Source organism: Dromaius novaehollandiae, chromosome 2 (genome assembly GCF_036370855.1).
Source record: "Dromaius novaehollandiae isolate bDroNov1 chromosome 2, bDroNov1.hap1, whole genome shotgun sequence".
NCBI lineage: Eukaryota > Metazoa > Chordata > Aves > Casuariiformes > Dromaiidae > Dromaius > Dromaius novaehollandiae.
This window is the reverse complement of record NC_088099.1, coordinates 44,900,740-44,915,668: the sequence shown is the minus strand read 5'-3', so window position 1 is coordinate 44,915,668 and position 14,929 is coordinate 44,900,740. Positions and strand designations below refer to the sequence as shown.

The 14,929-nt window shown below is 37.6% G+C and overlaps 1 protein-coding gene across 1 annotated transcript in view; it reads right to left on the bottom strand.

Moving 5' to 3' along the window:
* THSD7A (thrombospondin type 1 domain containing 7A) overlaps window positions 1-14,929 on the bottom strand; it is a 284,135-nt gene that overhangs the window by 90,670 nt on the left and 178,536 nt on the right. Inside the window, exons 8-10 of the mRNA XM_064506365.1 lie at window positions 13,229-13,297; window positions 8,592-8,747; window positions 5,132-5,335 (exon numbers count right to left, since the gene is read on the bottom strand). Coding sequence (XP_064362435.1) covers window positions 5,132-5,335; window positions 8,592-8,747; window positions 13,229-13,297 — 429 coding nt within the window. The remainder of the gene's footprint in view (window positions 1-5,131; window positions 5,336-8,591; window positions 8,748-13,228; window positions 13,298-14,929) is intronic.

Genomic DNA, 14,929 nt, shown 5'->3' with positions numbered 1-14,929 from the left:
GGATTCCCAGTAATTCAGTGTAATTCAGGTTTGAATTGGCTCTTCCATTCTTTTAAAAGAAATGTCATAAATTGACACAAAGTAGGTATTGTCTTTTTAAATAATCTCCCAAAATCCCTCCAGACTGATGGTTTCTTTGTTCAACGCATATATCCACAGAACAGAAAGAGTAAAAGAAACAGAACATTTATACTTGGACACACTTAAAAAGTTTCCACTTTTTCTCTCATTGTTTTCCATTATCAAACTGAATGAAGACCAACAGATACCTGTGAATCATTCAGCATATATATAATTCAAGCCCTAAACATACAGAAAGCAACAATTCTTAAATCAGTCAAAACATTTTATATGAAAATGGTTGCACCAGCAGGTCTTCAGTTTCTTTCCTAAGGTTTATTATATATTTTTAATTAGATGCTAATTGTAAAAAGCAACAAGGTAAACCTTAACCAAGAACATACAGATATTAATCAGGAAGCTATAGAAGAAAATTTAAAATACGTTTTTAAAATACACTTTTTCATATTAAATTCAGTAAAAGGAATAAAACTAATATTTCAGAAATAATTCTGAGTCTAGACAAAAACAATAAAGAGATTAAATTCTGTAAGACTGTCATATAGCTGAAGGATGATGACTTCTAGTCAGTCATGTTAGCTGAGAATAAACATAGATAAGTGAGATTTATACCATTTGATTTTGGATGATACAGTGTTTGAGACCCCCTATATAAAGTATGTAAACAAATCCATTTGAAATATATATATATATGCATATCTGAATGGAACAGAGTAGTTCACCTATTCTATTTTTAATCAACTACTAAAATCATGTTTTTCCCCTCAACATTGCAAATAGGGTACCGCCAATGTTTGTTACTTTAGGACATACTAATGTTGCTGGTGGTCTGAATTTGCGCTCCAGTCTTACCAAAGACCATGCTTGTGTCACCCTCATATGTCCAGATGCCAGACCAGAGCGTGTGGCACTCAGCCACACAAACAGCTCTGCCTAGATAACTTCAGGAACAATTGCAAAGAGTTGCAGAAATTTGCATATACACGAAGAGCCTCACTGTTGCCATGGCTCCCTCTTCCAAGACCAGCCACGTCTAAGGGCTGAGACCGCAGAGCAGCAGTAAGTCCTTCTCTTTCCCCTGTGGAGCTGACCGTAACCCAACAATTAGTGACCTTGAACAAGGTCCAGAGAAAACTAATCCTTCAAAAGTGAGACCTATTTTATCCAGAGTAACACATGCAGTGATATAAAGCCCATTATATTATAAAGGCTGTGAATCAGTATATTATTTACACATTCCTACAAAATGAGCAATGAACTTCAGGCTACTATCTGAAGATCAGAAGAACGCTACTGAGACCATGGTCACTGCTGCTACCTGTGCTACAAAACTCAGCATAAAGGTGAAAACTTAAAAATACATAATGAATGATCTATCATTCTGTAGTCATTTCAGCAGTGATTAAGCTTCAGATTTTAAGGAAATGGTCTTAAAACTGATTTTGCCCTATTTACGTATTAGTAGCACTAATGTATCTATTACAGAATAGAGAAGTGGTTAACTTTCTATAGACTATTCTGGTCAACCTACTACAGACTAGGTCTTTAAATAATACAGAAATATTTTTGAAACAGTACTCTTTACACAGTGCCTTAGCTACAGAGAAATAAAGAGCAAATTCACCTCCTAAAAGATTGCTCATCTAAACTGCACTAACTAACTTAATATTAAATAAATATACATCTGTGTGTGCACATGTATGTGTGTATAGCTTATATTATATATATATAACATATATTATATATAAATAGCTGAAGTAATATCAATTTTAAATCTAACATCATATGAGACAAGAATTCTGATCAGTTTGTGTCCAAATTTTGGAGCTTCCATAGTTGAAAAGAGGATTTTCACCCAAAGAAGTTCCTTTGTAAAATTGCCTGGAAGACAGACTAGGAAAAAATATTCTGACAAGGTTCTTGCCACAGTAGAATGCTGAAGTCCCATTTATGTAATAAAATGCATCAAAGTTCACTACAGCCTCCACGATGACAACCTCGGGTACTGACTGTCTTATTTTTTCAGCCTGAATGAAAATTGTGATTACTGCAATCCACTGTGGAAAGAGAATGACAATCATAGGCCTCTAGCAACAACACAGGAGAATAATCTATTGTTTGGTATTGTCTCAAAGGCTGTAATGACTCTTACCTTTATAGCAAATTGTACAGAGAAGCTCATTCCAATTACATACACCAACCTCACAAACACTGCTTTTTGATTCCCATTTTAAAATAAGAAACCTCAGGTTGAGACATGCTATCCCAACCAGTTATGCTTCAAACATATATAATGATGCTATAATCAACTGAAAGAGAAGATACTCTTCAGTGTGGGGTTTATCTTACGTTAAAGCACTTACAGTACAATGATTATTCTGAAAATTAAGACATCAGCCTTCCCACTTTATAACACAGAAGCCTAAGGGAAAACACATTTTTGTTTTAATGTATTTAAGTCTTTTTGATCCAACTTTTCCTATGCAGACACGGATTTACGATTTGCTAATTAATTCATACAAACTCACAAAAAAAATCTTCAAGAGAGCAAAGAAAGTACTTTTAAGTTAAGATTAGTTCAGTTCAGGTAACAAAGCAAACTTAAGTGATAATTAATCCTTATCCACACGTTGTTTCCCTTCACAGTCATTCCATTTAGATCAAAACTGTAGCAACATATCATTATCATTTGAAACACATAACCTTTAACTGACAGTCAACGCACTCTTCTCCAAGAAGTGCTCGAAGAACGCTGACTAACACCAGATTTCATATCATGATTCAGCTAAACCATGGTCTTGTGACAGTGTAAGAGAAGCATTCTCCAAGCTTTATTTCACACCAGACTACCTTGTTTGTGGGGACTGATGCAAACTCCACCAGACTGCAAGGCACTGCTCCACTTGACTTTGTAGACCAGAATTTGGACACCCTCCACTAGAGTGTTTGGTGAAACAGAATATATGTGCCAGGGTGGGAGGAGGATGGAGGACACGATGGGAGCTACCTGGGAAGAGATGCTGGTGTGTGCTTAGAGGAGCAATTGAGAGATGACTATAGGATTTTCAGTGGGTGCTAGCTGTGGGAGGAAAACTAAGGAGATGCTTGGGCAGATTTAGCTTGGAGAAAGGGATAACTGAGGTCAGCGGTTCCTTACATTGTCTGCTGCTACTGTATCATACTAATCTTTCTCAGGAAAAACCTACGCAACAGTAACTTCGTATTACTGGTGAAGATCACAGTCTTTATGATCACTTCACTAGGAGAAGGAAAATGTCACAAGGAAGAGCAGGTGGCAGTCCACTACTTTATTCTCCACTGCTTCAGTACTCTGTCACAAGGTATTGAACACATATCTTTGTGGGTGATTGGATCTTTGGAACCAAAACCATAATTGCATTTTTTTTTCTTTTCACTGATATAGTCTACAACTATTTAATCATAAAGACTGACAGGCACACAGCAGAAGCTCCTTCCCACCCCTTCTAGGACAGACTGCTGACATACACGTATTTATAGTAATGCATACTGCCAAACAATTGAAAATGTCTTGGACAAGAATTAATTCAAACATTAACACTGGGAGGAAACAAAATTAATGACAAGTCTTCCAAGACAAATTCAGCCAAAGCCAAAGCCCATGCAGTGTAGACAGCAAATCCTGTAAGTCTGAAGTAGAACAAGAGAGAGCTATCATATCAATTACAATAAGTGGTTACAATAAATTATAGTTACAATAAATTGTAGCCAATATAAATGTCTATATTACTATGCAGTAAAAAATTAGACATGCAAGCAAACACCATCCCACAAAAACGTAGGTAAATTGAACTACCCAAAATCTAGTAAAGCCAAAATGTAGGCATTTTTTTTACAGATTCTGTTTGGTATAAAAAAAAATCAGAATGATTTGGGAAACGCTTTCACTTATGAGGAAAAGGCCATTTTTTATCTGAAATGTATCGCCAAGAAAGGATTACACTGTGTGAATGGATATTTACTGTGCAAGGGACATAAAATGTAATACATTCAATATGGTCATTCTAGGCTAATCTCTTTCTGAGCTGTAAAAACTATCACCAATTCTCTTAGGTATCTGCAAAAAAAAAAAACAACTTACATTCTAACTCAGAGGTTTTCAATCTAAACCCCAAAACTCAATTATCACCCAAATTCTTGAGCATGACAGCTCAAGCTTTAAAGTCTCTAAAATCAAATCTTATTCCTCCTGAGCAATACAGTTACAAAATATTATGTGCAGCTGTTAAACACGCACCAGACGTGTCCCCTTATTTAATCCTGCACGGGGACTTAGAGGTTTCTCACTGTAACTGCATTGTAGTCAACACAATTATTTTAACTTATATGCTACTCTGAATAGACTATAATATTACCAATGAATAAGGAATATTCTCCTAACAATAATTCATAAGTCTCATGTAGATTAGAATATTTTGTAAGCAGCTTTCAAAATTGGCCTCTGTGACAATGTTATGCAAAATCTTTTTTTTTTTCCATATCCATAAAAGATGACTGAATAACGGTGTTCTTGACCTCTTGAAGAAGCAAGACAGTCTGGATTGTCAAATCAACTTTGAAACACATGTCAGACTATGCTTTTTAATAAATACATTATTATTTTCTTCCAGCTATACTTAACTGCAATGCACCTTACTTTACTCACACTTTATCTGTTTTTGGACTCAGTGGAGCAGGTTTGTTAGTGGGATTACATCAGGGAATTCAGTCAAGCCATTGCAGGCATGAGTCTGACCTACTGAAAAAAAATAGCTGTTTTCTATTTACTTTTCTCAAAGTCTTTTCTGGATCCTTTGTAAATCTATGGGGCGTAGGGCAAACAGTGAGTGCGATACCACTGCAACTAGCGGGCCTGTCCCACCTAACCGACACTAACAGACAGCTATTTCTATTCCAGAAGGCTTTGTCTTAAGGACTGAGAAAGCTGAAAATGACAAAAATTTCACCTTTTCAGACTACCTTTTAGTGTCTTCACTGTAGTCTACGAAGAAGGTGGAGAAAAGCATCTTACCATCGCTGTTGACACAGACGACGACAGGCACTTGGGTCCCGGGCCCGCAGGGCTTCTCGTTGTCGGGAAGGCACTGCTCCAGCCCCACGATTCTCCACTCATAGCAGGAGGGCTCCTCGCATGGGATGGCTTCCAGCAGGTGAGGGCAGTTGCCGGTTCCTCCAGTAGGCTCATTCGTGATGCGCCGTTTTCTTAACTTAAAACCTGAAGTGTCCGTGAAAATGTAAAGAGCTGAACAAGTCAGTTATAAAATGCAAAGGGAAATGATATTTATCTATTTACACCTGAGTGAACAGCTCTGTTTCTCATGAGTCAAGAACACCAAAAACACTCAGCGCAACACTGCCTTTTTATATAATTAGCTAGAAGAACTCATGAACCCAGGGAGAAAGGTAAAATTTAAGTGAAGGCTTTATAAGTATTGGGTTTATTCAGTAATCTGGGCCTTAAACTCCTGTTTGTCCTAGTCACACATCCTCTGTGGAAGTCAGTACTTCTCACTTTGTACTTCTGCACTTCGCTCTCACTGGATCCATCTCATCTAACAAATCATTGACTAGATTTCTGGGTTGCCATTTCTCAGACGCAATTTCTCAGATTATTGTGAAATTATAAACTAAAATATAAAAATTGTGGGAAGAAAACACTGGCAGGGAAGAAAAGACGAGGAAACCCGAAAATCTGGAAGCGGTGAAAACTGAAACAGAGGCAAAACTGGTTTATCAGAATCAGAAAGGGAAAATCAGATAGATGGAAAGTAATAGGCCAGGTGTAAACATAAAGAATAAAGAGGCTGAGAAGTGTACACATGCTTACAGAATAGAAAGGCAGAGCACAATTTTTTTTTTTTTTACAAGAAAAAAATGAATATGAGTGAAGGAGAGAAGAAAGGGGCATGAAAGAAGAATGAGAAAAGGCTGCCATTTGTGGCACTTGTTTTTGTTTCAATATAGTATTCACAACAACAGAGAGTTCAAAGCAGCACAAGCAACAAAGTGTTTTGTAAAGTCCCCTGGAGAAAAACAGAAGGCAAGAGGAACTGTCAAACAGGAGCCGCTGTATTCACACAGCTCACAAGGTAAAAGCTGAACTTCTTTCAGCTTCCTCCCAAGAGCTTTTGCCTTATCCAAAATTCCAGTTAGCCTATGAAACTCCAGTTGGCATGGGAGGAAGGGACGGAAAGAAGAATATTTTTAAAAACTTCTGGATGGAGTTACACATAACACTGTATCTTTCTGCTAAACTAGAAATGTGAGATTAAGTGGAAGATACAGGCACATCCTGTAAGAATTTATTTGAGATGCTTCCATTATAACCTATTAATGTAGCATTCTCTTTGATATCAAGACCTGAAGAGTTGTGACCAATAGGAGGTTAACCAGAGAAAAACAAGAGAAAGGGGAAAGCTGGTTTTATGTTATGACGCGTCTACTGAAAATACCATACAGCTGGTGATAACTATATGATGACTATAAAACTAACTATATTAGATAAGGAATAAATAGAAAAAATTACATTAAGACAGATAAACAGGAATACTGAAAAATACCCAGTACTGAATATCATTTTATAACAGAAAGACACGTTACCTCTCACATTCTGTAGCTTGCCTATTTCATGATTATCAAACATTTTAAGCAGGTGAACCTATCCCAGTGAGTAGCATATTGAAAGCTCATGAATCCACAGTTGAACAGAAGCAGTAAAAAATAACTTATCTAGAACAATTTTTTCTTTCATATTTCAGCTTTTGCATCTCACCCAACTATCTCTGTTTCATCCTTATCTGCACCAGCACCAACTAGGCAGCACTACTGCAATTCACATTTGAATCCAAAATGCATCTCAAATATTAGGGTACACCAAAAGGACAAATTCCTCCTGCTGCATCTCCTAACAGTGGAGTACAACCAGCAGCCTGACAAAGGTGCAATGCAGCTTCATATCTGCCCATCCAGCTGTGTTTTCCATCTAAAGGAAACCAAGACATGGATGAAGGAGGCATGATAGACATTCATACAATCAGGTATGAATGTGGGCAAAGCATACACCCATTTAGCTAACTGGTCTGGCGGAATACACACCGCCACCAACTCTCAGGAATAAATGCTACAATTGTCATGCAGCTGAAACACCCAAAGCATGGAACAAAATGCAGCTCAGAGTCTATAACCCACGGGTAAATGTGATAATCTCATGCAAAAAAGTACTGTATTATGACATTTATATGCAGACTAATGCTTAGGAGGCTATCAGGTATTTGCCCTTGTCAGTTTGGCTTTTACGACCAAAGGAACATCTTTGTCCAGCAGCTCCCCTGCTACGCAGGGAACATGTGTGTACCTTTACGATACCTCCTCTCCCTCAGCTCTGCTCCAACATGGAAACTTTATTGTATGAATCAGAACCACTAAAATTAAAGCACAACTTTCCCGGCTTATGACTGCAGGATTAGAAGACTTGCATAAAGTGCATCCTAATACATTTCCATTAGGCAGGTGTCCAAATCGATCTCACAAACACAAATTACCCCTGAAAATGTAGCAAATCTTTCAGTGATAGCAACAGAAATAGCAGGTTACCTGACCACTGTACTTAGAGGAGACTTGATCAAGGTTGGGTCACATTACTGTGACAACATCGTAAAGCTTCTAGTATTGCTGCACAGACTGAAGCGTAGCTAGTAGTATACCAGGAAAAAAAGGCTAAACTAACATGGTAATTACATCTGGTCCTTGAAGTGGACATATGTGGCTGCTCCTTCCCATGAGCATTTTCAATCAAGGAACCATGTCTGGGTTCTCAGCTAGTGTCAGAGAATCACACTGCAGCAATGACTAGGCCAGTTTTTCTCATTTGTGGCCAGAAACCTGCAGACTTCTTACATGTGGTCCTTGTCACTTTATTCTTGCCTTGTGATTTTGATGTCAGATTGTTACAATCTGTTCTGCATAAGAATACCCTGCAAAACATACTGTGAAAACTGAAACTAGCACATATGCCATGAGTAAAACAGTGTAGCTATTCAACAGTGAATGATTCCAGCTTTATGGTCTACTAGGGAATTCTTAAAACCATCATTGAACTGTAAGTCTTTAAGTGACTTGGACACGATCCATCTCAGAGGCTGCTTCTGTTCTCCTTTTGAGACAGGTCAGAACCATGATCTGAAGCTGCACGCAAACTGGATCTCTTTTAATTTGAAAGAAAGGTTTAAAATTGGAATTGACTTGTAATTGCCCAAATTGACCTTGACAGCTCAGTAAATAGTCTATGCTTTGCCAGCTTTGATGAAGCAGTAATGAACAACATAGTACTTACCCAAATACTCTCATGATGCTGAGGCACTGGATATACCCTTCTTGGTACAACATTAATATGCTTGTATAGCCAGCAGTGCCTAGTGACTTCGGAATATTAAATACTCAGCATTAAAAAGCATCTCTCAATTTTTACCTACCTTTCTTGGCCTGCGGGTCCTCGCAGCTTTCATAGGCGCACGGTCCCCAGGCTGACCACGCCGAGGTCTCGCACTCTATGGGGCAGGGGATGTGGCACAGCTGGCTGGTGCTGGGCAGAGGTCCTGTGCACAGCTTGCGGTCCACAGGCCGAGAAGCTGAGGAAACAAGGACAACACATCTCTCAGGTTTGCATGACCCTCTGCTCTAAGGCAACACAACCATCCTTCATTCAGAAAGGCTGCTATCTCATCATTTTAATCTGATGAAGTGCTGGGAAAATGCCTTTCTTGAAAATATAAAACAGAAGTCAGTTAACTCTCTGCATGAAAAGAGCCAAATCCGATTAGGTAAATCAAGAAGACCATAGATATTGCAGCACGCTCTAGGACCTAGTCCTTTCATTTAATGAATAGAGTATGTTACTACAACAGTTGTTCACATTGCTCTCTGTGTAAATCAGTGTCTTGCTGTCTTACTATGTTTTCGCTGAAGGAACTGAACAAAAAAGCTGTATAAATCCCCTTGCTCCTATATAATACTTCAAAAAATAACTTCAAAAGCCTAGCTAATGAATATTTAAAAGGTTATTTTTAAGCTACAAACTGAAATATGGTTAAAATTATGACAAAATTTTGGTTTTCTTATACTCTAAAGACCTTCAGTACACACTCAATAAGATTTCTGCAAGAGCAGCTTTAGATCAAAAAAAGTTTGTTTTACATGCATACCTATGCACAAGATTTTAAAAATAATTTAAACTCTGTACAAGATAATTGATTTTTCAGTAACGTATTATTACATGTCAATAAAAACTTCTGTGAAGGCAGATTCTTCTGTTCTTAGTATCAGGTGAGGCCCGTAACAGACCAAAATCACCCTGCTTCTTCCATGTCAAAGCAAAAGGTGAATTTGCTCTTGAATTTCCAGATTCCACAAATAATAGGGCAACCCTGTAAGATGCCAGATTAAGTGAAAGAACTCCAAAGCAAAATGCAGCAAAATTTCATTACAAGCAAGATTTTAATCCTCTTTCATAATATTGGACTTTACAAGATACTAAACGAAGCAGGAAGTACCTGTTAGAACACATAGAGAAGTTGGCTACGTTTTTCCTATTTGGTTGATTGAAGAAACATGCAAGTCCTAAACTTAAAGCACTATCATCCTACTCCATCAGAACTTTTTCACAACAAATTTATCTCATTAATTTTCTGCCACCATTAAAAATAATCTCTTGTGATGAAAGAGCTCACTGATTAAATGCATTCTGAGGAAGATTGCTACTCAAATGAAGTAAGGATGACAAAATATCCCTCTGAAAAAAACAGACCAGTAACCACAGACACTGTTAAAGTAAACAGCAGGCTGTTAAAGTACTGTGTCATTTGTATATATGTGTGTTTCTTTCTATTCCGACTTTATAAGGTGGTCTTTCTAGTTATAGAAAAAGTACCCGATTCTAACTTTTCAAGAGATCGGGGAATGAAAAATCATCACTCTATACACACAAGTTTCAAATTTTCCTTCCTTTGGCAGTTTTACACTGTTTTGCTCAGTGTAATGAAGGCATGAAGATGGCAGATAGTCATTAAACATTACTGCCTCCAGATCACCAATCTCTTAACACAAAATAAAACAGGAAAAATTATTCCAACATTTGCACAACGCTTTGTTGAAACTAAGCTTTATGTCAGAATATTGAATTTTACAAGAAGTTTGACATGCAAACCTAACATGCACAGTAATCAACATACTACACTTATCTTTTATAGAACATGAACATAAATAAACATAATTTGCCTGTAATTGAATTGCATTAAATAGTTTCTAATAAAAAAGTAAGTAATTGCTACCCATAGTTTGTAGCCTTTATTTAACCATAAAATTGCCCAAGTGACACAACAGAAATTATGGGTCAGTCACACATCCGAGATGCAGTCTTGCTTCAGGGAATGGGAAAAACACTCTCATGAACACCTTGCTTGATCTCAAAATGTGCATTAGGATAAAGCACTTACTATCCCACTAGTTCATGGGATGGCACCCAGAAAAATAACAAAGGCCTGTTGTAAGGAAGCTTAAGATAGCAGGGTTTTTTTTTAATCACAGATGTTCATATCTCAACCACAATTTTTAAAGAGTTTACAAACAGAGGATACTACTGCACTACTGCACCAATCCATCTGCCTTCAAGCTACACTGCTTACTGTCCTGAAATTTTAAGATATTAGGAATTGTGATAGTGTTTGTCTTTAAAAGAGGCTAGCTCAGATATCAGGAAGGCTATTTCAACCTTTCTGGAGATTTTTGTCCCACAAGAGTTTTAGGTCTTGTCAGTAAACGTTGTTAAATAAACATTTCATGAAAACACCTCCTGAAAATGTCTGCCATTTCCATTATTCATTTAGAGGGTAAGGGAAACAAGAACTGCTTTGGGAACAGGTAAAGGTATTAATAAATCTGTCAAAATTCCAAAATGTTTTTGGAATGCTGTTTTTGGCACATCAGTTCTGCTACCAGGTCTATTATGTATTGCTTTTAAAAAATAAAAAACAAAAAACAAAAAACAAAAAAAGAATGCAACAATAGGAGAGAAAAGTTATTCTCCAAGTTACTCAAATATGTTTTCATAAATGAAGACTCAGGGTTTACTTCAATCTGGATCATTCAGAATTCTTTCTTTGAAATGACCGTAAAACAAGAAAACTTATCTTTGCCTGGATATCCTATGAACGTCTCATTCCCGTTACTTTAAATGGATTTCTTCCAGCTTCCCAAAAGTATTAACGAGCTTAGTTTTCACTGTTCATTGTCTAGCAAAGATGCTTTGAGAGAAGAAGATGCTGGATGCAAAAATTTACAGTTTAAATCCTTGTCTTATCTCTGTCTTTTTATATTTTCTTGTGGTGGCAATAAGGATTGTTTTTTATTCCTTGGCAGTGATGCTGAATGCTGATTAGGCTGTGTGTAATACTACAATCTCTGGGTGGAATTTGACCAAGTTTTGGTCAAAAATGGAATGAAAATGCCTTTTGATCTATTCTTTCTCCTTTGGTCTACCTAAAAAGTTAGACACAGTTTTGACTGAATTTCAGGTTTGAGGTACTTGCTTAAAAACCAACATGAGATTCAGTCTCCCTGTCCTCCAACCATCCAACCAAATTTTAGCTGACTATATTTTATCCCCTTCTAGAACATCTCCTCCTCTCCAAACTGGGATTAAAAAACAAATAAACAACCCCCCCCCCCCCCAAACCCAACAAGCTAAGATTTTTTTCCTCTGGGACTACCAGTGGATTGCCGGAAAAGAGTGAATAATCATCTCCAGAACACAGCCATAGACAGGCAGAACCTTTTCTGGGCTCTCCAGCGCTTGAACAGGTCCCTAATTAATGTCATAAAACAGAGTTAAAAAGGGGGGGGGGGGGAAACAAAGAAGAAAAAAGGATATTCATAACCCAAACGACTACATTTGAAAAATAACTGAAAAGATAAAACCCAGTTCTGTTGTTAAGCATTTGCTATATTTATTGAGGTCTCAACCTCCCCGTTCTCCTCCAGGAACCATCAACAGAGGAGCACCCAGTAATGACCAGGTTGGCACAAAGAGACCATTTGTTTGTGCTTGCACCAGCAAAAGCAACCAATGGAGGTAAACTTCTCTGACTAAACTGTTCTCCCTCCAAAAAAAACAGAAAAACCCAAGCCCAAAACACATTGTGATCAACAATGAAAGAGTACAGATTCTTCCCCCGTTTTCTATAACCATTCATGGCGTCATCAAAAGACAGTAGATAATTCAGGACCTGACCCTCCGAGCAACCACCTAACTCTATGCATGTAAGCAGGACCTTTGTGTTTAGCAGGACAATGAGTGTGTTTGCAGATGTGGAATAAATTTATGCATATAAAGAAACTTTCCTCCCGTGCTCATTCTACACCAAGAGTTTTAAAGGAACTTAGAAAAAGATTACACAGTCTACTTCACAGGTTTACTGTGAGAGAAAATTAATGACTAAACAAGTCAGATAGACAGGTGAAAGGAGATTGAACTATTTACTTTAATCAGTGGCAAGTAAATGGCAGAATGACAGTGGCATCCAGCAATCTTGATTTTCAGCTGTCTAATTACTATATCCAACACTCTCCTCTTCCTCAAGTTGAAATGTATGAATTCCAATATGAAGGATAATACAAAGCCAAATGTTGTTATGAATTCTGGCACAAGTGAGGATTTGAAGTTCAAATTCCTACCGGAGCCATAACTCCATTTCTTTTAACCTGCAAAAAGGCCTGGAATTAGCAAATATGCTGAACGCAAAAGAGTAATTCCCAGCGCTTAGAACAGAGACAAAAACTAGCCACTTGCTAAAATTGGTTAAAGAGTGATGAAAAGGAGCTGTTCTTAGGTCGTAGGTGGTTAATGCACCCCATCAGTTTATGTTCAGGCCTGTCATTTTTCAAATTGATTTTTTGTTCCTTCCAGAATTTTTAATTTTATGAGAACAGACAAATTCAGTAAGCTATTTTAGAGCTATTATTACATATACAGCCAGCATAGTTCCCCCAAAAGGGACATTGCCTCTTTTGCACACTTTTGAATGAAAGGCCAGGTCAATAGCCTTAATTTACCTACCTGTTATTTCAAAAGTGATCGATAGCAGAGGTGCAGCACTAGCCTTCGACTTGCTCTGTGACCGACTTTCTGAAATAACAGGGAAACGCCACCATGAGTATATGAGAATGGAGGTCTTCAAAGCAGCCTTCCTGAGACAGCATTAACTATTATGAACAGCAAGCCACACTGCAACGAAGGCGTTTCCCACTGTTGGAACAGTAGATGTCCCACCCCTTTTGTCCCATCCTCAGTCACTCCTGGTTTTATATATCATATCATTTTTAAAGACACTAATTTAATTGCTCCTACAAGGACACAGAGGCACTACATCACTTCTCCCCTGCACTGAATATGAGGTGGGAGGGGAGAGAGAGAGAGAGAAAGAGAGATAGAAAGAGAAGAAGGGTGAAGAAGAAGCACTTTTTAAAATCTGCCCCCTAACATGGAAACATCCCCAGAGCTTTTTAAACTAAAACCCACTTCACCCCTAGTTTGAGCTCTTGAAAAAAATTGTTCTCATGTTTATGCATCCAAAGACTAGCTGCATTTTAATCAGTTTTCCAGGGCCTACAGAGATTACCTCCTGATGGGCTCTGCATATTCCTGTCACATTCTGATAAGGACAGATTTCACACCAGCCTAAGCCAGCAAGACTTCACAAGCTACCAAAATCCTAATCATCATTCTGAACAGTAAGCTGTCCCTGATTTTAATGTTACCTCTTTTTTAGCTGAGATTTTTTTACTCTTTTACTCTAAGGCAGGGGCATCTAAACTTTGTTCCACAGCAGCGGCTCGCTAAGAGCCCTTGGGCTGAAGCTGATTTGCATTAAATGAAATGGCTTGAAAACTTCATCTGTAATAAATACAGATGTGGGACCCATCGAGCATACCAGTCACACCCCACTGATCCAAGCAGTCATGCCAAAATGCATGTTGGCATTGATATTCTCCACAAACTCTACCTCTACACTAACTTTGAGAGTACTTTAACCCCTTCATTAGATTGCAGTTTAGTCAGCTCTGTTCTAAATGTTTTATTACACATGACTGATTAAAGGATGTCCCTTTTCTTGGAGTATGTGGCTGTATTTCTTCTTTTTATAATCATGAGTATTCGTATAATTCAGCTACAGAAGACAATATATAACATTTAATTAATGAGGTAAATGCAATCACTGTCCTTTCTAAATCTATAGTACTGCATTATTCTGTAGTAGTAGAAGTAACATAAAATACTCGTTTGGTTCTTTAGTAATTATATTTCCAAACTAATTGCAGATTTTTTTCACATAAACTATTCTTCTCTCTTAAGAAGCTGTACAGCCTGTACAAGCACTGTAATTACAGGGAAGTTCTTCAGGAATAATCTTTTCCATCTTTCAGTTTGGGAAGCAAACCCATGAAATCATGTTGATTTAAAGGCCTCAGAATGACTTAAGATAAGACTTGACCACATCTACTAAAAAAAAAAAAAATCAACCCTGAGAATGAAAAAAGTCATATTTTTTATATAGTTCTATATTGAGTTTACATGCCAGCATTTGCATATTCTGCCCTCACATCAAACCTCAGAAGTACATCAGCCAGCTCAAGGACATGCAGGATATCTGCAGTAGATTAAGGAATAGCATTTAGGATTTCTGATCCACATTCCCATGGTCTTTTTTACTGAGGGACATCCTTCATGTAAGACAATATTTTTCAGTAAGAAAAAAAA